We start from the raw sequence: 21,959 nt of genomic DNA, 5'->3' as shown, positions 1-21,959 counted from the left end.
TAATTAACTGCACTTGACCGCCTGTGAAATAGTTTTCATGCGGAGAAATATTTTTTTACACTCCATTTCTGTGTATAGAGTCATTGTTTGATTACAGAGTGGGGAGATTCCATTTCCAAAATGTGTAGTAGCAGCAGTTTCCTGATGAAGGTGACCATAGGTTGTTTGACACACCGCATAGCTCCATTAGCGTGAACGTTTTTCTGATTTAGCAGCCGGGCTGCACGCTGAGTGTTAACAGACAGATGAAAGTGTGACTCAGCATGGCTTTGATTAGTGCACATTAGCTGTGGCATGTGCGAGTGTGCAGGTAAAACGTCTCATGTGTCATCGCGCTGAAGACCAATTGAGCTAAAAGTGCTCGCGGATGGGCTAGCCGTCTTCGGGTGTCTAAATGAGAACCGTGTGCGCCGCCTCGCAGAAGGTTTATTGTCAGGCTGGGCTTCGCTCCAGGCTACTGTGTCTCCTGTGTGTTGTTATTATTGTGATTGTCAGCAACAGGCCTCGCAAAACAGCTGCAGAAGTTTCTTGGTGTCTGCATCAGTTCTCACTCCTCTAGATGAGCCACTCTGTTTATTCTGAATTACGCAGGACACAAAATGACAAAGGTAGCAGCCATCACATTATTGATCTGGTTAAAAATTATTGCTCCGAGTCATAACAAGATCTATATTGATTTTGAATAAAAAGTAAGGATTAGGGCATTGTAGTCATAAACTCCCCTATTTTTGAACTTCCAATTTCAAATGTCAACCCAAAATTCAAACAAAACTAGGATTTCAAACCATCATAATCATCATCATGCGTGATTTTAAAAGGTGATGTCAGATGTTCGGCATGTGTGTTGTGTTTTTCCACGTGTTGTGAGCTTGTATTTTGCCTATGTTCACTCTCCTCCACCTCGTCCGACACGGCTGTCATTAATCACGTTGACTACTTTACTCCACAGGTCCAATTTGGCGGCCTTTTCCTCCCACAAGAAATAGGCTCCACTATATCTAATTTATGTTGTCAGTTTAATGGATTTTTGTCAGAGTGAGATGATGGTCGGGAGATCAAAACAGTGGCCCGAACTGCTGGAGGTCAGCTGACAGACACCTCCATTCAAATACATTGTGTTTTTACCACAGTCTACTGTATTGTTGGAAGGCTGCAAACAAAGACCTCGCAAGATGAGATTGTGTTTGATACCCGACCTCAGTGCAGTGTGACAACGTGATAGTCTTTTATTGACGTGGCACTTTCGTTTAATTTTATTCATATCTTTAGTGTCACAACAAACCTCCTGCTTAAAGAAGACATGAGGGTGTGTTCACACTTGTAATTTGGATACACGGTATGTTTTACACCACATATTTGGTGTTGCTTTCACTTACGTTCAAATGGCAAATTTAAAAACACGGTTCTCCAAGTTGCCGAGTGCCATAAATTCCGGTGTATAAGACGCAGCTGTCTATAAGCCGCACCAACTAAATTTAGAGGAAAAAACAGATTTGTTGTTATATAAGCCGCACTGGTGTATAAGCCGCACATGTCCATGTCATAAAATGGTATACAGTATTTTGTGGTAACTTATGTCGTAACACATCCCACTCTCCACTATCCCACTTTTGTGCAACCGGATCGCAGATAAGTTGAGACAGGATAGCCAAGATATCCTGTGTTAATCCCTTAGCCTAGTTTTGTGCAACGGGACCCAGCATTTGAATGTTAGCGTTGACGCTTGGTCACAAGAACTGCACTATCTGAACGGAACCTGTCAACTGTGGATGCTACCTTAGTCTCGAGTCTGTAATCTACAGTAATTCATTTTCTGGACATCTTGTAGAAATTGTCTTTGTCACCAAGATAGTCCCAACAACATGATCAATCCCAGAGGAAAATTCCGGGAATGATGATTGACTCTCTGATGCTCCGTGACTCATTCCGGTGGGACCACACAATGGTCCTTGTTTTTGGTCCATACAGTCTGCAACTGGGACACTTGTCTGGTGGTCAACAGGATGTGGATGTTAGCGTTTACACAATTTCAAATGAACCGCACTAATCAAACCCAACCACATTGAACACTGCTTGAGGTTAAAGTCTGCAATCTATCAAGCACTTGTCCAAATGAAAAATAGTTTTTTGGACCTGTTGACAAGCAAAATTTGTCTTCTAGTGAGTAAAGTCTATGTCCCCTAATGTTGGAGCAGAGACAGTTGTAAGAACGTCATTAAACCCAAAAGGAAAAGTTGAAAATTCTGATCTCTTCCATGTTTCCCGACTCATTACGTTGGGACGGCATGGCAAGACTCAAAGACTTGAAAGTAGTGTGTGACGTATTCCTGTTTTTAAGCGGCTGCTGATCACAGGTGTCGGCATGTTTATGAAGACCGATCACTTCTTATATGTGAGACCAGAGGCCTCCCGAAAAATGCAACTAGGTCAACGCTCAGTGAGGGAGGTCACATGGGAAGGATCGCTTTCCTTTGGAGGACAAGCCCGTTTGAAGCTGGTCTAAGAGTTCTAACAATGTAAAAGCATCAAGCCTTGTGGATATTTTTATATGTAGGCGGACACGCAGCATACAGTAGAGGATGTCCCAAGAGGCGGTGTGAGCATCTTCCAGCACAAAGAGGTCAGCTCCATTTAGCACAGATCGCTTTCACAAAGCGTTTGAATAAATTCTCAAGAGGACGTTTGAAGTACAAGATAGGACCACATGAACGTTTCAGCTCAGAAAGAGACGAGTTTCTCGGGTAGAGCAGATGGGACAATTTTTAGTGGGGACATGGAGACAGGCGATAACAAAGAGAATGGTACAGACCACCACCGCCAAACAATCCAAAACATGTCCTCCAAGGTATGGGTATGGTTTATTTTAGGGATGTCAAAAATAATGCGTTAACGCCGGCCAAGTGCACACTCTGTTATGGTGGCGCAATCGCGAGGCACAATAGCATCCCCACACAGAGGCTGATGCTCTTTTAAAACTTTATTCTTATTCTTTATTCAGCAGTTTAATTCCAATACCATACACGCACCTCCAACTCTCTTTTCCGCTAGTCATCCGAACGACATTTCTTCATTGTCACTAGACAACCGCAAGTTGTGTTCACAGACACGCCGAACATCACAAGAACGTCTTTATTATGCATGTATGTGTGGTCTGTTAATTTTAATCAAATTTAATCACAGTTTTCAAATTAATTAATCATGATTAATCACCATTTGCAATTATGTGTGATACATGCTCATTTTTACTGTATTTTATAAAGATAACGAAAAACACACACATACATACAGTACAGGCCAAAAGTTTGGACACACCACGTTTTCTTTATTTTCTTGACTATTTACATTATAGATTCTCACTGAAGGCATCCGAACTATGAATGAACGAATGTGGAATTATGTACTTCACAAAAGAGTGTGAAATAACTCTAAATATGTGTTATATTTTAGATTTCTTAAAGTAGCTTTTTTGATAGCTTTGAAAACCCTTGGTGTTCTCTCAGTGAGTATAGTACAGGCCAAAAGTTTGGACATACACAACACAACTGATGGTCCCAACCCCATTCATTGGGGAAGAAATGAAACTAAGTGACCCTGACAAGGCACACATGTGAAGTAAAATCCATTTCAGGTTAGGGTTAGGTTAGGGTTCCTGCGCTAACAGTGTCTTTGAGTGCCTTGGAGGTGGAAAAGCGCTATTCAAGCGTAAGAACATTTACCATTTACCTCACTGGGAGAACACCAAGGGTGTGCTGCGCTATCAAAAAAAATGACAAGAGATCAAATATATGTGTAAAATATATGACCTATTTAGAGTTATTTCACACTTTTTTGTTAAGTACGGTACATAATTCCACGTGTTCATTCATAGTTTTGAGAATCTAAAATGTAAATAGTCCTGAAAATAAAAAAACACATTGAATGAAAACTTGTGTCCAAACTTTTGGATTGTACTATATTAACAGTTCCAAATAAACTGATAATTTAACTCAAGCTAAAAGACAAAACACATCAGAAAAACTCTAACAGTAGCACAACATTTGATACGCACTGTTTATTTAGACCACACATACATGCATAATAAAGACATTAGTGTGATTTTAGGAGTGTCTGTGAATGCAGCTTGCGGTCATTCCGAGGAGGACTAGAAATGTGTTTGTGAGTTGGAGGTACCTATTTGGTGTTGGAATTGCACTGCTGCTGATGCAAAGTTATAAAAGAGCATCAGACTCTGTGTGACTGTGTGAGGGCACTACAGTATGCTTCCGTCTGCCGTCATAAGAGAGATGTGGCTTGACATGATGCGCATGCGTTAATTACACTAAAGATTTTAATGTAATTAATAAAATAAATGACTTACTGCCGTTAACGCGGTATTTTTGACAGCCCTACTTTCTGTACATAAAATACAGTAAAAATGGGCACACACATAGTTGCAAATGGTGATTAATCATGATTAATTCATTTGAAAACTGTGATTAATTTGATTGAAATTTTTAATCATTTGACACTTCTAGTTTGTGTCAGACATGCTTAATGAACAACAGATGAGCTTATTTATTCCTACCCCTTCTCCATGTTTATTACTGAGGGGACGTACAGCGCATTGATTCACTATAACAATCAATTCATGTTCTGAACTCCTGTTTCTCTGTGTCGCACCAGCAGTATAATACTGCCTGGAGAAATTGTTCATTAGCTGACGCCATGTTGTCCTTTATAGCGCCTCTGTTGGTTGCTGCAAAGTAGTGGACTCCATTTTGCCTCAATTGCTCCAAGACACAATGGATCAATCATGAAAGGTTGCTGTTCCACTCCAGTTCTGAATGTGGTGCTAATGCATTCTGACACACAGCTAGCTTTTTTTGCACCATTGCGCCATCTGTTGTGGCCTGTAATTCTAGTTGTAAAAAAGCTTCTTTGAGGAGGAATGCTATGAGATGACCTGGCATCAAAGCAGGTGAAACACCCAACCCTGGCCGTTGCTCGTTGTATTTCATACAGTCGAAGTAAAAAGAGCCTGGTGGTCAGCGCGTGTTAAATTCAGCATTTGGCGCCTTCTAGCTCACCTCTCAACACAATCCTCAACTTTCCAGGGCGATATCTGATCGACGCGGTGAAACATCGACGCGAGGGTGAAACCCATCGCACATCGAGAAAAATCTGTTTTCTTTGCCGTCAAGCCAAGGAATGCGGACTCAGCGGATGCCCGCAGGCCGACCTCAAACGGCAGTGCTCGACTCCACCCGCCAACGGCATCGTCAGTTATCGAAGAAGAACATCTGCTACATGATGTGAACTCTGACTCACAGACCATGAAAAAGGAAAGTGTATTTTGGATGAGACTTGTGTATGGTAAACAAAAATGATAATATAATTATATAAATATAATATACACATATACTGTAATACAGTGGTCCCCAACCTTTTTTGACCCACAGGCCGGCTTGTGTTCCCACAAATCTCCTGCAGACCGGGGGGGAGGTCGTACATTATAGCGATCTAATGTATCTTATTTATTATGTGTTGTGTAAAACTAAGACATGAATAACATCAAATTAAAAGCACAAAATGAATGCCGACCCACCATCCACCAGTTCAAGTTCCAGCCAAGTTTTTCCAGAGAGATTATTACATCACTGTTTGACGTGTGTGGTAAAAGGCAGTGTGCTAGCATGGATTAACTTGAGACAAATGTGCACATTAACACTCAATAAGTCATCAAAACTTACCTTTATGCATTCCCACATAGTATCAGCATTTGACACCGAATGTGAGGTGAAAGAAAAATGGTAAAAATACAGTAGTAGTCTATCTGTGCGGCATGAGATAAAGTTAGCACACGCACAATGGACATGCGTCAAGTGAGACGGATGTAACAGAGAGAATCCGGCCACTTTTCAAAATAAAACCAAAAAAAAAGAAATAATGGAAATTATTTTTTCTTTCTGTGCAGCCCGGTACCAAATGACCCACGGCCCGGGGCTTGGGGACCACTGCTGTAATACACATACATTATACAAAAACATTGAATTTATCATTCATAATCAATAAATAAATTAAAAAAAAATAAAACATCTAATAAATAAAAAAATATACACTCCTGATGAACATTTTAAGACCAGTTGAAAAATTGCAAGAATTTACATTTTGCGCTGTTGGATCTTAAGGAGGTTCTACATAGAGCGGAGAAAGGCGGGCATTGTGAACTGCAGCGTTGTCCTGTTGAGAAACCCAGCTGTTACCACACAGACGAGGGCCCTCAGTCATGAGGGATGCCCCTGCAACAGATGCTGTTTGATGCCCCTGCGCAACCTTCCAGTGTTCCACTGAAGAAAAAAAATCACCCCAGATCATGATGGACCCCCTCCACTGTTCCATGTGGAAAACATCTCAGGTGGGATCTCCTTGTCATGCCAGTAACGTCGGAACGTTTCAATGTCCCGTGTTTGATGCTCCCTGGCAAAGTCTAAACGGGCAGTTTTGTGGCGTTGAAGGAGATGGGGTCTTTCAATTTGTTTTTTTAAACCCTTTTCCCGCAGATGCCATCTGATGGTTATTGTGCTGCAGTCGGCACCAGTAAGGGCCTTAATTTGGGTGGAAGACCGCCCTGTGTCTTGATGGACAGCCAATCGGATCCTCCGGCTCAGCTCTGGTGTGATTTTTTTGGATCTACCACTTGACTTTTTTGTTCCATAATGCTCAGGATCTTTCAAAAAATGTAGAATGACTGATTTACTGCACCCAACCTCAGCAGCAATGGCACGCTGCGAGAGGCCTTGCTTATGCAGCTCGACAATCCGACCATGTTCAAAAAGAGTAAGCTTCTTAGCTTTAGCCATCAGGAGGGCATGACAGTGTTAATGCCTGACAGAAAATGAACATTTTGAACAGATTTTGGCTTTTTATAGCCTGTGGTCTTAAACTTTTGATCAGATGATAAACAACCTGTTTCCGTTTTTTTTTTTTTGTTTAAATTACAAGTTCCAAATGTTTTTTGTCTGACTCCCCCTTCTTGCTTTTGAATATTGTATTGTACTTAAAACCTCATTACGATCCAAATGTGCAAAATGCAAATTCTAGGAATTTTTTCAACTGGTCTTAAGATTTTGAGGAGTGTGTATACACACACATATTTACACACACATATACACACACACACACACACACACACACACACACACACACACACACACACACACACATATAAATATTTTTTTGTTTGTTTGTTTTGGAGATGTTGGCATTTGCCTTTCTGAGTAAAATACTGAACATTTACCACCAGCAAAACTACCAAGGTGACTCCTTCTTGTCCTATAAATGTCACTTGATGTTTAAGCTAATTGCAGCTAAATGGGTTAAGCTAAGAGTGCTAGCAGCTATTAGCATCTTGTCATAAATAGACCGACAGACAGTAAACAATGATTGTTCTTGAATTGCTACAATTTAAGTGTGTGTATATACTGTACATACATGTAGTATATGTTCTTTTAACTTTGTCTTTTTAACTGCAGACATCACAAAGCTTTCTCTCTTCCTCTTCAGTGTAACTTCATAATCAACGTTGTCGGTTGCAAAATTCTTCCAGGATGCTTCACACACAAATTACAAATTTATGGATGTTTTGTAACCACAGGCGTACGTAGCCTTGCTCTTTAACCTTTTGCCGCTATGTTTAAAATGTGGTATTTAGTGTCGACTTCAAACAAAAGAAAACATCTGCTTGACATGGGGATCACAAGACAAAGCAGTGCGTGACATGTGCTTTCACCAATACACACACAAGCGCACACACATACAAAACTCTCGCTTGGCCTGACATACTGTCAATCATAGCTATTTGCTGCCATCTGGTGGCCATCTGCCTGAAGTGCAGCAGTACGTGAGGAGCCATTGAACATAGTTTTTCGGGTATCAGTCACTCTGCCAACACCCGTCATGTCTTCTTGCACTTGTGTGATAGTTCTTTTCGTGTAGGATTTATTTTTCTACAGGGGCTCACTTCTTTTTACACATGTTCGACAGTAATTGTAGTCTTATTTGGTAGTATTATAGTGGTTTACTTCTTATTACACTTGAATGACAGTTATTGTGCTCTCATTTACTTTTGCTATACAGTACTCCACTGTTTTTTACCCTTGTGAGACTTATTTAGTTTTATTAACAGTGGGTCACTTCTTTAGAATTTTTTGTGAGTTATTTTTGTGTTATTTAGAATTATTAAAGGTGACCTATTATGCTTTTCCTCTTTTCTAACCTATTAATGTTGTTACAATGTTGTCTTCTCGTGTTAAACGATGCCAATGCGTCAGATAATGAAGTTTGCGCATTTGGAAGTGAGCCCTGATAGCTGATGGCTCTGCACACTGTTTAAAAAGTTTTTTTTAACACCGCAACCCGGACTTCTTTATATGGGCATGCCCAGGCACAAGCTTCGCTTTGTTGTGGAAGATTTCACCGTGTTAGCACGATGAGTAGTGGCTCCCAGGAAATGTTTGTTGTGGTGTGAGGGAAAGCTAATTTTGTTTAGCTTTCCTAAAGAGGGAAGCATTCGGCAGAAGTGGTTGGAGTTGCTGATTCCCGGCCATCAAGAGAAAAATATGCTCACCTGTCAACGGCCCTTCACACGGGACTGTTTTGTGAACATGGGCCAATACGAAGCTGGACTATCCTCCAAACTGTTGCTGAAGTCGACGCCTTGCCAACGTTACTTGGTCGTGTTGAAGAGTCAGAAGAGCAAGCTGTAAGTAACAATTTATCAGTGTCCTAACTGTGTTTATTTTGTGTAAGTAATCGGATCGGACAAAAGCGGTTGTCCGTGTAGCATCATAGAGTGTTCATACAGGCCTGTATGCTAAAAGCGGGCATTTTAAAAAGATATATCACCGTTTACTATCAACTCTGTACTGGCAACATTAGAAAGTGGGATTTAGCAGCTGTCCGGAAGTCCTCGGGAGCGCTTGGGAGTGTGGCCAATCACAGGGCTTGTGTTGGGCTCAGCGGGAGGCGTACCTGGAGGAGGGTTTCATAGGTCTCCTTTAAAAGTGTCTCAATACTTTTGACTTGTCTGACAGTTATTTTAGTCTTATTTAGTTGTATTATCGTAGTTTACTTCTTTTACACTTTTTATAATTCTAATTCAAGTTTTTAATTATGTGACTCACTTCTTTTTACACTTTTACACTTGCATGTTATTATAGTCCAATTTATTTTTTTGTAAATTGCATAACTTTTTTATACACTTTAGTGAGTTTTTTTTACTTGTGTTACACAGTGGTTAACTTCTTTTTACGCCTGTGTGGTAGGTGCAGTATTTTAGTCCAATTTTGTTTTATTTGAAATGGTTAAAATATTTTCCCGCTTTCAAGACAGTTATTTTGGTCTTATATAGTTTTATTAACAATGGCTCGCTTATTTTTACATTTGTATGACAGCTATTTTAGTCTACTTTGGTTTTCCATTTAGTGGGCCACTTCTTTTTGCAGTTAAAGGACACATATGTTCATCTATTCAGTTTTATTACACAGGGGTACGCTTCTTTTTACGCTTGTGTGACAGTTATTTCATTCTATTCAGTTTCATCATAAAGCGGTTCACTTCTTACGCTTGTGTGGCAGTTATTTTGGTCTATTTCATTATTCAGTGTAACTTATTTTTTTACGCTGGCATGACAGTTATTGTAGTCTTTTTTAGATTTGTATAAAGTGGTTCACTTATTTTTACACTTCTATGACAGATATTGTGGTTTTATTTTGGTTGTGTTATAGTGGTTCACCTCTTTTCACACTTGCATGACAGTTATTTTAGTCAAATTGACTTTTATAAGCAGTGGCTCACTTCTGTTTACACTTTTATCATGCAGAGTATGTATGAGAGTTAATAAAAGCTTTATGATGGCCACAGTTTGATGCTGGAACAGATCTTTTCTAGTTCCATGATTTCCTATAGGGTAAAAACAACTCTATTAAAAATATACATGTTGTGTCTGGTCCCGTGGTAACAATTGCGTAGTAGATGTCCTAATAAAATGAATACAAAATGAATACAACTGAGTCGGAACAACACTGTAAGTGTGACAGACATTGCTATGTCTTCATACCGTCACAGTCAAAATGACTTTTTAACATGAAGATGAGTTAGTGTGTTAACACGCCCAAAAGTCTCTCCTTGTTCATGTTTTAGAAGAAGGTAAGTGTCCTTAAAAGCACGACAAACATTGTCCATGTCAATAAGGTGGTGATAAAACACCACATGCAGACTTTCAAGGTCATGGAGCTGCACTCACACGTGGCATTAAAAACACTAAACATTGACGCGTAGAGAGTCATGTGCTCAGATGTGCAACATCACAATTACGCAGATGACATTTTAAGGGATAATCGCTTGGTGTAAATGTCAAGCAGACAGAGAGGTGATGGTTTTACTATGAATGCTAGTGATGGTAAGCTCCATTTGTTTTACTGACTTAAGTTTTTATGAGTCACTCACTAAAGTGAATCAGGTACTTGATTCTCTCAAGCCAGGTGTCACAGCGCCCATGCCAAAAAAAGAAAAACTCCCACGGAGACTCCCATAGATAGATATATGTAGCAAGCACCTCATTGAGATGATTGGCCCGTTGCAGCGATACATTTGGGTGTGGCAGATCTGCCCCTTAAACAAACGCAAGAAAATGGACCAAACTTAATAAAGCGACTTTCTACAAAGTTTTTGGTGACAGATTTCACCATGGGAATCCACAGTATTCTGCAACAGCATCATGCCACAAGGTCAAGTAAAATGATGTTACAATGGCCAAAGATAATCAAAAGTATTTTTTCAGCCTTAAAGGAATTAGGCATCTTCCCACGTTCGGACCAATATGGTGGGTACGCTGAGGTATGATTTGACCTACCCGACTCACTAAACCCGTGAGCCCACGTCAGGTTCACGATTCACTTGTCGGCACTCTCATGCCGGCGTTAGTGAGTGAGTCTGGGTTTGTGAGTGTCCGGGCTCTTCGAGTCCTCGGCTCAGCGTTAGTAAGTGAGCAGCCTAGACAGGAACAAGAAGTGGAAGGGAGAGTTGATTTGAGGCGAGGAGCAGATTTGTTGCTTTTTCCACGAGGTTATACAAATGCAGTTGGAGTAAGAGTTGCACAATTAACAACACGTTACCTGGTTTCCTTTTTAATTTAGCTAGCAGCAGCAGGGTAAGTAAACGAGTTAACAGAGTCGAATAACCGCAAGTCTTAAAACAGTTTTTACTAACTTTGAATGCACACATTTGGGGAACAACAGGGAGCATTGATGTCAACTGTTAGACATGCAAGCCAAATGCTTGATAAGATAAAGCTAGTCTGGTGATTTGAGACTGCAGTTGCAAGAGAAGAGTTGCTAGCGCAATTAAGCACCTTGACATATTTAAAAAAGCAATAAACGCTAAATAGCCTCCCCTGCACCTCATTGTACATAAATCAAATAAAGCATCCACTATAAACGGTAACTAAAACCATATAATACTGGCTAACCCACTCACTCTACCACTGGTGTTACATACAGGCTACCTGTGTACACTACCTGTGCAACTGCCACACTTCCTCCAGTAGCCTTCTCGTTCTCAATCTACGGAATGCAGATGGCACCCAAACGCAACAAATGCTGCATGGGTTTCCACCACCGTACTCCGTATCTTTCTTTCTATTCGCCATACTTTTTGTCAGAGGGTTGGCTCTGCAGAATTAGCTCGGCTCCCGAGTGGCTCCTCCGATTTTTATGTTGGCTTAAATTCATTTATTACCAATACCAATTACCAAACCACTTGCATGACACTTAAGAACGATAAACTATGCCATATCTCAGCGGCAATGCATGTTCACATTACGTTTAGACCGAGCATGGTATTGCTCTTACCGTTTACTATTAACAGCGCTTGACATCGCTTGAAATCGATACATCAAATGGACCTATAGCAAGTGTCCCACAGGAATTTAAGTGACTTTTAATAAGAGTCACGAATAAAATAACCCCCCAATCATGAATTTATCTTGGCAATTAATAAAGTACAGTATCTATCTATCTATCTATCTAAAAAATCTATCTAACACATATGAAGTATGGTTATTGACCATTTATGTTCATACATTTAAAAAATAATAACTACCACAGCACCTGACTTTACAGAAGCGCTGTCGTAACAATGCTAATGCTAAAGCAGGAAGTGACGTCGGTCTCGCGCATGCGCACAACCAATTGCGTTATTAACATAGCTAATTGGTTACTTTGATATGTAAATGAAGCAGCCAATTTGGGGGCTAATATATGCCGACGTTACTTGTGTGACAATGTGATGTCTAATGTGCTAGCTGACGAATGTGCTAAGTTGAGGCTAACGTGCTTATTAAGCTAGGGCACATTCACATTTCTAATGTTTCTTTATTTCAGGAAGCGGATGTCATCAGCAGCATGGTAGGCGTTGTCAAAGAAAAGGCCACAGCGACTTTGCAGGCTTTTGATGGAGTATGACGTGTGGGATATATGACGAAAGTGTCATTGAGTGGCCATAATTGATTTTTTTATTTTTTCATTCTAACTGTTATGTTATATGTGCAGACGGGGAATGTTAACGCCAGATGAGAATGTGGTGAACCTGTGGGTAATTAGTTTGTCAGAGGTTTGTCAAAGTGATTTGGGTGGAGTTTAAGTCAAAAGCAACTTACTTTTTCAGTTTAGCACAATTTAATATAGTCTTTGGCTTAAATGAAAAACTGCTCTTTTTTTGGAATTTTGACAAAGAACTACGTTATTTGTGTAGCGACACCTCGCCACGCCACACTGGCTAGCTTCTAGATGGCTACCGACGAGCTTCACCACACACTCGCCCGCAGTGGGTCAACGCCACACTCAGAAGACCTCAGGCCACTACCCAAAGGTAACGCTACATATTGGAGCTGCCCCCACTGTTTGGAAAAGTTAATGCGAGGTGAAGGCGTTTCTGTGTGAAGTCACTGGAAGTTGTGGTAATGCTTAAAATGACCAGAATACAGCAAAATATTAAATATGTAAGTATTACATGGTACCATGAATGTGCCTGCTACTACATGGTCACAACATGTACATAAAACCATAAAACCTTGTTGGAGGTTTTTTACAAGTGTTTTAATAGCCGGCTTTGTTGACGGAATAGGTGTGTCCCGTTACATGCAGTAATTACCTGCCTCTTTTTATCTGTTTTTGTAACTTTAGAACGCACAGAAAAGAGAAAGACATGCGTGTTCATGTCTCACATAAGGACTGTGGATGATGGGCAAAAATTTTTCCTTTGCATGGTGACAATGTACAAAATTTCAAATGAAGGAAATTACTTTAATGTGATCACTTACTCAATGTTCATTGGTTTATCCAAGGTGACGCAGCGCTTGAGGATATTTACACTGTAATATGGCATTAACTCTTGCATAACCTTCAGTATAAAACCTAGACCTGAGAGGAAGTCCATATAAAGCTGAGAAAGTTCCAGTAAATGTGCTGACGTTTGCTCAAAACACAAAAGGATGAATAACTAAGGTGCGAATGCGCATAAAAAAAACAAGTACAAATATTTGACTGATTAAAGTGTAATGTTGGTTGAGTTAGTCACTCATATTCTATTTAACACATTCAGGTAACTGCTTCATGCTCCACGCGGAAACAATCGGCTTTTCAGATTTCACGCTTTGTACGATTAAACGTGAACACAGTGACATGTACAAGCAGCCCTTTTGACGACGTTTCGGGGTTACTAAGCACTCCCATAAATTATTAATGTTGTACAAAAAGAAAATGATAGTGGACGAGTGGTTAGCATGTTGGCCACACAGTCAGGAGATCGGGAAGACCTGGGTTTGAATCTCCGCTTGGGCATCTCTGTGTGTAGTTTGCATGTTCTCCCCATGCATGGGTTTTCTCCGAGTACTTTGGTTTCCTCCCACATTCCAAAAACATGCATGTTAGGTTAATTGGTGACTCTAAATTGTCCATAGGTATGAATGTGAGAGTGAATGGTTGTTTGTCTATATGTGCCCTGCCATTGACTAGCGACCAGTCCAGGGTGTACCCTGGCTCTCGCCAGAAGTCAGCTGGGATAGGCTCCAGCATACCCCTGCGACCCTAATGAGGATAAGCGGCATCGAAAATAGATGGATGGAAAAAGAAAATGAGAACTAGTTATGTGTATGCAGCTCACATTTCCGTTCTTTTTAGTTAACTGAAACCTCTATTATGTATGAAATTAGGCATCGTAAAATGTTCAGAAGATGAGGAAACACATGATCAACATTAGCTACATGCTCGGTCCTAATCACTCAACCGCAGCAGCCATCCTGAAGGATAAATTTGGTATCTTTGAAGATGTGAAAGGATTTGCTCCTCTGAAATGCACAGTAAAAAGTAGCGTATCGGTCTCATTATTAAGACTGAGCCTGTCTCTCCTGCTTAATTTAATATGTAACATTTGCTTAAATATACATATCTTAGACTAATAATAGGCTGTAGTCAACAACAAAACTGTGATCACCGATTAATTAATACATTTTTGAAAAAACGCAATAGAGTGAGGGAGCGATGTTCGAACCGCCATGGAGTGAGGGACGACTGTACCCACTTCATAAAACATTTTCGTCATCCTGCTGTCGTAGATAAATCAACAACTATGAAGTAGGAGTGAAATGAAGTGGTGATTTTGACACAATTTCTTCTCTGAACCGACGCCATCTTGGCTGTGACATCAAAACCAGAACACGCTCTGGGAACCGGATTCAAACACATACAGTCATGAACTCACAGCAAAGCCAAGAATTCACAACAATAACACAATAATAACGTTCACTGATATTGTGTCGTGATAAATATGATATAACATAACATAATATAATATATCGGCGGGCCGCTATATCAGTCCGGTTCTAGACACTGACAGCTCTATGCACACTGCATAATAAAAGACCAGTGAGCAGCAATCAATGTTTAGTTATCCCTGGCATGAAACGCCATATTATCATTATATTATTATTAGATTCATAGATCTAGGAGTAAAAATATATGGATTTACTTACTGAAAGTGGCAGTCGCCTGTACGAGTGATGACGATCCATGTTTTGCTAGTCATTCATGTCAAGAACACTTTCGGGGCAACCGGGTTCATACAAGCACAGCCATCTGTGGGGTAGCATTGAAACAATTGTCCCACCAAGTTTGCCTATGCATCTGATGAGGCGAACGGTGTCTTTTAGAAATGTAAAAAAGGTTGCTCCATCTCCTCGCCTGTTCCAGCAAAAGCACTCAACACAACGAGCGCGCATAATATACTGTAATTAAAAATATAACGAACGACAGAAAATCATCCAGAAGTGGACCATAACAGCGGGGGACCACTGGGGTGGACGGCAGCTTCCCGGTGGGAACTTCTGGTGTAAACGTTACTTGCTCCTTGTCATCCAGTCCCGGAAAAAGTGACAAAAATTTAAAAATAAAAATTTTTCAACATTCAAGCATATGTCTAACACAATAACACTATGCCTTTCAGTGTTATTTTTCACAAGATTAACCAGAAATAACTATCTTAATTCTTGTATTTCTTTTTTTTATTCAACATTTACTTGTTTAGTTAAGACTAAGCTCTCTTTTCCAAATGACACACTGATTACAAACAAATCATTAAAACAATATAGATGCAAGATATAAACATAAAATTATTAAAATCAACAGTTTAAAAGGCAAGGCACATGTACTGTACATTCAAAATGCATGGAGTCCATGATAAAATATTTAAAATGAGTCAAAGGAGTCAATGCATCCACCTGGTTGCTGTGGTAAAATATTACTCCATTTGAAAGATGCAAAATAGTCTAAAGCAATTCTCCAACCTCAGTCCTAACATGGGGACACTAACATTAAGAGCTAAAGGACTGTGAGCACACGTGAAGTAACTGAATAAATGAAAACAAAGCAATTTTTTGTTAAATAAGAATATAGATCATCAAAAAAGGTCTTGCTCACTTGTCAGCAACAAGGAGGTCGAGCTGACATTCTGGTACAAGTGACAGCAGTGGGTCTGGGAAAAAAAAGACCTATCTGTGCCTGATTTCGGTGCTAATTTAATGCTGTCTGTGATCTGCAATAGGAGCTTGAAGGTGATATTGCGCAACTAACGTCTTGTAAGTCACGTAGCATCCTGACGTTCTATGCAGACCTTAACATGCCAACAGAAGTGTTCAGATCCAAAATCACACACACATTTCTCCGTTGCTGCCCACAGCTGCAGCACAAAACTTTCTCATTATCCACCAATCACGGTCACGGCTAGCGAGGTGCATTCAAGGACACTGTATTATCTGTGTTTTGGATTGCTGCTGGTGTTCTGTTTAAAGTGAGCGACTTAGGTGTTAACTTATAAATAAGTTCCATCTTACACTAAAATTCAACTAGCAATGTAGTTGTTGGAATGGAACTTGCACATAGAGCGAGGACCTCCTGTATATCTACAGTATACCTGGATAAATATATATATGGACAATTCAACATCATGATGTCACTGCGACTGCTTGGAAAAGAATAAAAGAGTTGTTCAAATTACAAAGCTCAACTAAAGAATACTGGAAGCTCACTACCATCTGCTTTCAAACTAACATCTTTGTTTTGTGTTCATGTCCCCTCAAACCTCCCTGTCCTCGCCGTGATGTCCAGCAGAGGTGAAAGTTCAGGAGGTTCAGCTGTGTACACTCCAGTGGAGACCCCTAAAAAACACATTCACTGCTTGCATCCTTTCCAGGCTTACATTCTCGGAGGCCATTTGGCTTCATGAACCACACAGTTACACACCGTGCAATCAATTCCTCTAGGATACGGCCCGCATTCCACTGTGGCTTACTGCAGTAATGCTGTAAGGACACGTGCCAATACTAAGTAAAAAGTTTCCTTATAAAAAGACATCTAACTGCTGCTGAAGATGATGAGGGTGAACTTACCCCAAAGGCCAGGTTATCTGCACCCTCCGCCTTCAAGCCCAGCTCCAGCCTCTCGTCTTTACTCAGGTGCATACTGCAGACTCACCAGCGACAAAGTAGACAAACACCCACAGGGAGTAAAGCGTGTTAGGAGTGTGGGTAACGTGACGAGACTGCCTTGCATCACAGAGGAAGCTCAACCTGGCAGTCGAGAAGAGAGAGTCAAAGTGGGAGGAAAAAAAACTCTGCGGTGTTCTTTATGCACCCTGACGTATGGTCATGTGATGCATGACCGTGGATCCTATGAGGAAACGAGCGCGTTTGTCACATGCGTCTGTTCATTTGTCACCCTCATCAGGTGGGAACTGCCTTAGCAACACTAAGGACTCATGCAACTGCAGGGAGTCGCCTCTCCGTCTAACTTCAGACACTTGTTAAGACACTTAGGGTGGAACTTCAGCAACATTGCTTCATGTCCCACAGAAAGTCAGAAATATAAGTACACTACAAGTCCATCAAGGTCTAATCTACACATCATGGGACTAACTACTGGACTCCAAGACAACTGAAGTAACCTTTCCTGGTCCAAAAAGGTACATGTATGTTCCCTAACTGTAATTGGCTAGAAAGTAAAGCCTTTGAGGGTACCACCCCAGTGACAAGACCCCTAAAGGTCCAACTTACGTACACAAATGTACCCTATAGGACTACTTATTGGACTCCAAGGTGACTGATTGCACCTTTTCCAGGTCCAAAAAGGTACATGTACAGTATGTTCACTAACTGTAAAGACCTATAAAAGGTAGAACCTCTGAAGGTACCCCCTAATAAAACAATGGAGCCCTAGAGATCCAACATACCAGAGTTGGGAGAAAGTCAGTATTTTGCAAGTCTCAAGTCTTTAATTCCAAGTCTGGAGTGATGGCTAAAGTCAAAACAAAACCTTTCATGTAAAATCCGAAGCCATAGGCTTAAAATGTTATAGTCCCTACAAATCATAAGCAATGTTTAGTGTTTACCTAATACGATGCCATGTTTAATTTTGCGGTTTCACTCTCACATTTTTCAGAAATACCGGTATATTCAATCAATCACTCAATCATGCTGTTTTTGTTGAATATGGCCTATTTTTAGTAAAAACATGTGCGTATTTAAGCAAATGTTATATATTTTTGCCTAAATTAAGCATTTTCAAGCATAAAACTGCAAATACAAATATCAGGCATGTAAAGACGCATTCAATGACGATGAAATGTAGTATTCTACACTGGTCACTAAGTGTTGTCACTAATGTTACTGTGGTATTTGGTGAGACACACAAGGATCAGACTTGATCAAAACTACGCAATTTCCATATATTTTGTCATTTCATATACTGTACATCATCCTGCATCCTATTAAACGATGACATTTACGATGTATGATGCTATGCATGTCAACACGTCAAAAATCGAGATCTTTAACAACATGAAGCAGCACCATATATAAAGAAATGTAGCATTTTTCCAACCTATCGAACAAAGACATTTCCAATGGCACTATCGGAGCATCGATAAATTAGCTATGTATCCATAAAAACATTTTGCCAGTCAAAATATGCTATCTTTAATTATAATGAATTTGTAATATAATCCTGCTTCATGTTGTTCACATGACCAGCATCATACATTGTAAATGTCGTTTAATAAGATGTAGTGTAAAACATGTGTATTAAATGACAAAAAACATTTATATTGGGTTATTTTAACTGAAGACTCAACTCTGCCTTCAAAAGGAATGCATATTTCTACAGTTACAACACTCCAAACAGCTGTTTTTGCACACCCATGCGCAGTAGTGGTAGGTGGCACATATCAACGAGGGTGCACGTCTTGTCACTACACCGGAACAAGAGGCTTTTATTGCAGGTTTGAATTATCTCATAGCAGTCACAATAATCCCTAATAAATAATAACTGTTAAAACGCGGGCTACTTTTGCAGCCCACTCAACTCAACTCTTGAACCCCGACGTCACTTCCTGTCCGTCCCTATTTCAGATCCCATAGGGAAGAACTTTATTTTGTATACTATATTGGGTAATACAAAGGTAAAGGTGACCGGGTGTTATTTCATCTGTAGGGGGCTCAAATAATGTTAAAACCCGTATTTAGAAGGTCGTGAACTGGTTTTCTATGCTATAACTACAGAAATAGTCAATTTATTACAATAGGAAATCCTACTTTGTGGAAATTCACTTATCACTATCAGGTCTGGAACCAATTAACCGCAATAAATGAGGGATCACTTACAGTATATTAGTTTGTTCAGAAAACTAAATAAACACACCTGAAACACACTCACATGACGTTATTTACCATCCAGCCAACAATCTTTTTCCGCTTGTCCACGTCAACTAACTTAATTTCAGTGTGACAGTTTGTAACCACAGCGATTTTACAAGGGAACATACTGTTGCATAAAATGGATGCTAAGATAGAGTTACAGCATTAGCATTAGCTTACAACAGATATCAGTCCAACTTACCATTCTATGTGCAAGTTTAGATGTCGAACAAAGTTTGAAGTTGTTGCTTAACCATCTGTTATTCTTGTACTGCAGGTTTTGCACACCTTTTATGTTTATGACCTTTTCATTTGCTAATGCAAACATAATTATTCCTCCGCAGCATGTTTTTAATCACTGCCACTTTCCAGCAGTCTGGCGCTCACAGAAATGTAATCCACACCCTTGTTGTTCTCCTCTGTGAATCCCCACCTTACCGTAGTGATGGGGGTTGAGTGCCCGAGTTATACTAGGAGCTATGTTGTCTGGGGCTATATGCCTCTTGCAGGGTCTCCCAAGGCAAACAGGTCCTAGGTGACGGGCCAGACCAAGAGTGATTCAGGAGACCCTATAAATAATCACAAGAGGAAGGACCACACCCTGTACGTGAGGTACCGGGGCCTCACCCAGGAGCCAGGCCAGGGGCAGGGGCTCGCAGGAGAACACCTGGTCGCCGGCCTTCACCCGTGGGTGAAGATCCCGAAGAAGCCACGCGGGATCTCTCCCCCGTATACCCACCACCTGCAGGGGTAAGCATAAGGGTAAGGTGCAATGTGTTTTGGATGGCGGTCGAGGGTGGGCCCCTGGGCGACCTGGTCTTCGGTAGCCAAATCTGGTTCTTGGGACATGGAATGTCACTTCTCTGGTGGAGAGAGCCCAAACTTGTGCGAAAGGTTGAGACATTCCGACACACAGTTTGGGTTCTGGAACCAAACTCCCCGAGAGGGGCTAGACCTTATTCTACTCTGGAGTTGGTGCAGGAGAGAGACGGCGAGCTGGTGCGGGCTTATTAATAGCCCCCCGGCTCTGTGCCTCTGTGTTGGAGTCATCCCCGGTGAACGAGAAGATAATTTCCCTACGCCTTTGGGTTGGGGGAAGGGTCCTGACGCTCGTTTGGGCGTAGGCGTAGGCGTAGGCTCTGGATGTTGAGGGATTGTCTTGGCTGACACGTCTCTTCAGCACTGCGTGGAAGTCGGAAATAGTACCTGTGGATTGGCAGACTGGCGTGGTGGTACCCCTTTTCAAGAAGGATGACCAGAGGGTGTGTTCCAACTATAGGGGGATCACACTCCTCAGCCTCCCTGGGAAAGTCTATTCCAGGGTGCTGGAGAGAAGGGTACGACCGTTAATCGAACCACGGCTACAGGAGGTGCAATGTGAAACACTGGACCAGGTCTACACCCTTGTAAGGCTGCTGGAGGGTACATGGGAGTTTGCCAACTGGTCTACATGTGCTTTGTGTACTTGGGAAAGGCATTCGACCGTGTCCCTCGCCATGTCCTGTGGGGGGTGCTCCGGGAGTACGCAATTAGTGGAGCGCTACTATGTACTTCACAAACTATAAAAGTCTCAAGTGTACAAATTAGTAAAACCTCACAAGACATTGGAACCCTAAAGTGACATTTGCACTTCCTTCCCATGGTTGACTGCTTATTTTTATCGTAATCCATTTAGGATTGTAAATGATTTAAAGTGCATGCATGACTTGTTTACGATACTGGTTGTTTTCATTAGTATGACTCGGCTACGTCTCCACCAGTCACATTGTTCAAGAACACTAATGCTTTTGAATGGTACCCAACAGGTATCAGTCCTCCCACATTCCAAAAACCCCCTCAAACCTAATTAGGATAAGCGGCATAGAAAACAGATGGACTGGTGAAGTATGGAGCTGAAAGTCCGTCATGATAGGAGGCAAGAGAGGTGGGCGGGGCCAGGCGGGAAAAAGAATACAATGTATTCACTAGCAATGTATTCACTAGCTCTGAACTGAGTATAAATAAAGTTATACACTGTGAATACATTTTGATCAAATGTGATAAAATGGGTGCGTGTGCGCGTGCGTGCGTGCGTGTCTGTGTACGTGTGTGTGTGCGCGACTCAGGCTGGGTGAGTATATTTTCACCGTATTGTGTTTTACCATTTAACCATTTTACAATGCGCTATGACAAAGGCACCTGCCAGTAGCCTTTCAACAAATATAATTTGCTGACAAATTTGGCAAAACCAACCTGGTCAATAGTCATCCATTCTTGTAATGTCAAAGAATCTGTTTTAGTCACAGAATTAACTTTTCTAAAGTCAGTACAGAACCTGTTTGTCTTATCACGTTTAGGTACTAAGATACATGGAGATTCCTAGCTAGATGATGAGGGGACAGCAATGTTGTTTTGGAGCATGTAACCAACCTCAGAGTCCAAACACTTTAGCTTCTCAGTCGATGTCCAGAAAAAATGTTGCCTAATTGGCTGCATGCCGCCGACATCTATGTCTTGTTCTATCAAATTAGTGCGTGATGGAGTATCACCGTATGAGGATGGATACTTTGGGCACCAAATCAGCTAATTCGTTGTGTTTTGACTCTGGCAAATGACACAACAGCTTTTGCAAATTATGGTGAGATGCAGAATTTTTAAACAACAAACTTTCGTCCAGCTCTGGCAAACCATCACCTTCCTG

At 40.9% G+C, this 21,959-nt stretch overlaps 1 protein-coding gene across 1 annotated transcript in view; it reads right to left on the bottom strand.

Annotated features, from left to right (window-relative positions):
- Positions 1-17,152, bottom strand: part of si:dkey-106n21.1 (solute carrier family 23 member 1) — a 97,056-nt gene extending 79,904 nt beyond the window's left edge. Inside the window, exon 1 of the mRNA XM_054777333.1 lies at positions 16,979-17,152. Within this exon, the coding sequence (XP_054633308.1) occupies positions 16,979-17,050 (72 nt within the window). The 5' untranslated portion in view covers positions 17,051-17,152. The remainder of the gene's footprint in view (positions 1-16,978) is intronic.
- Positions 17,153-21,959: the final 4,807 nt, after the last annotated feature.

This window comes from Dunckerocampus dactyliophorus, chromosome 5 (genome assembly GCF_027744805.1).
Source record: "Dunckerocampus dactyliophorus isolate RoL2022-P2 chromosome 5, RoL_Ddac_1.1, whole genome shotgun sequence".
Classification (NCBI taxonomy): Eukaryota; Metazoa; Chordata; class Actinopteri; order Syngnathiformes; family Syngnathidae; genus Dunckerocampus; species Dunckerocampus dactyliophorus.
The sequence above is the reverse complement of the archived record's forward strand: the minus strand, read 5'-3'. Positions and strand labels throughout refer to the sequence as shown.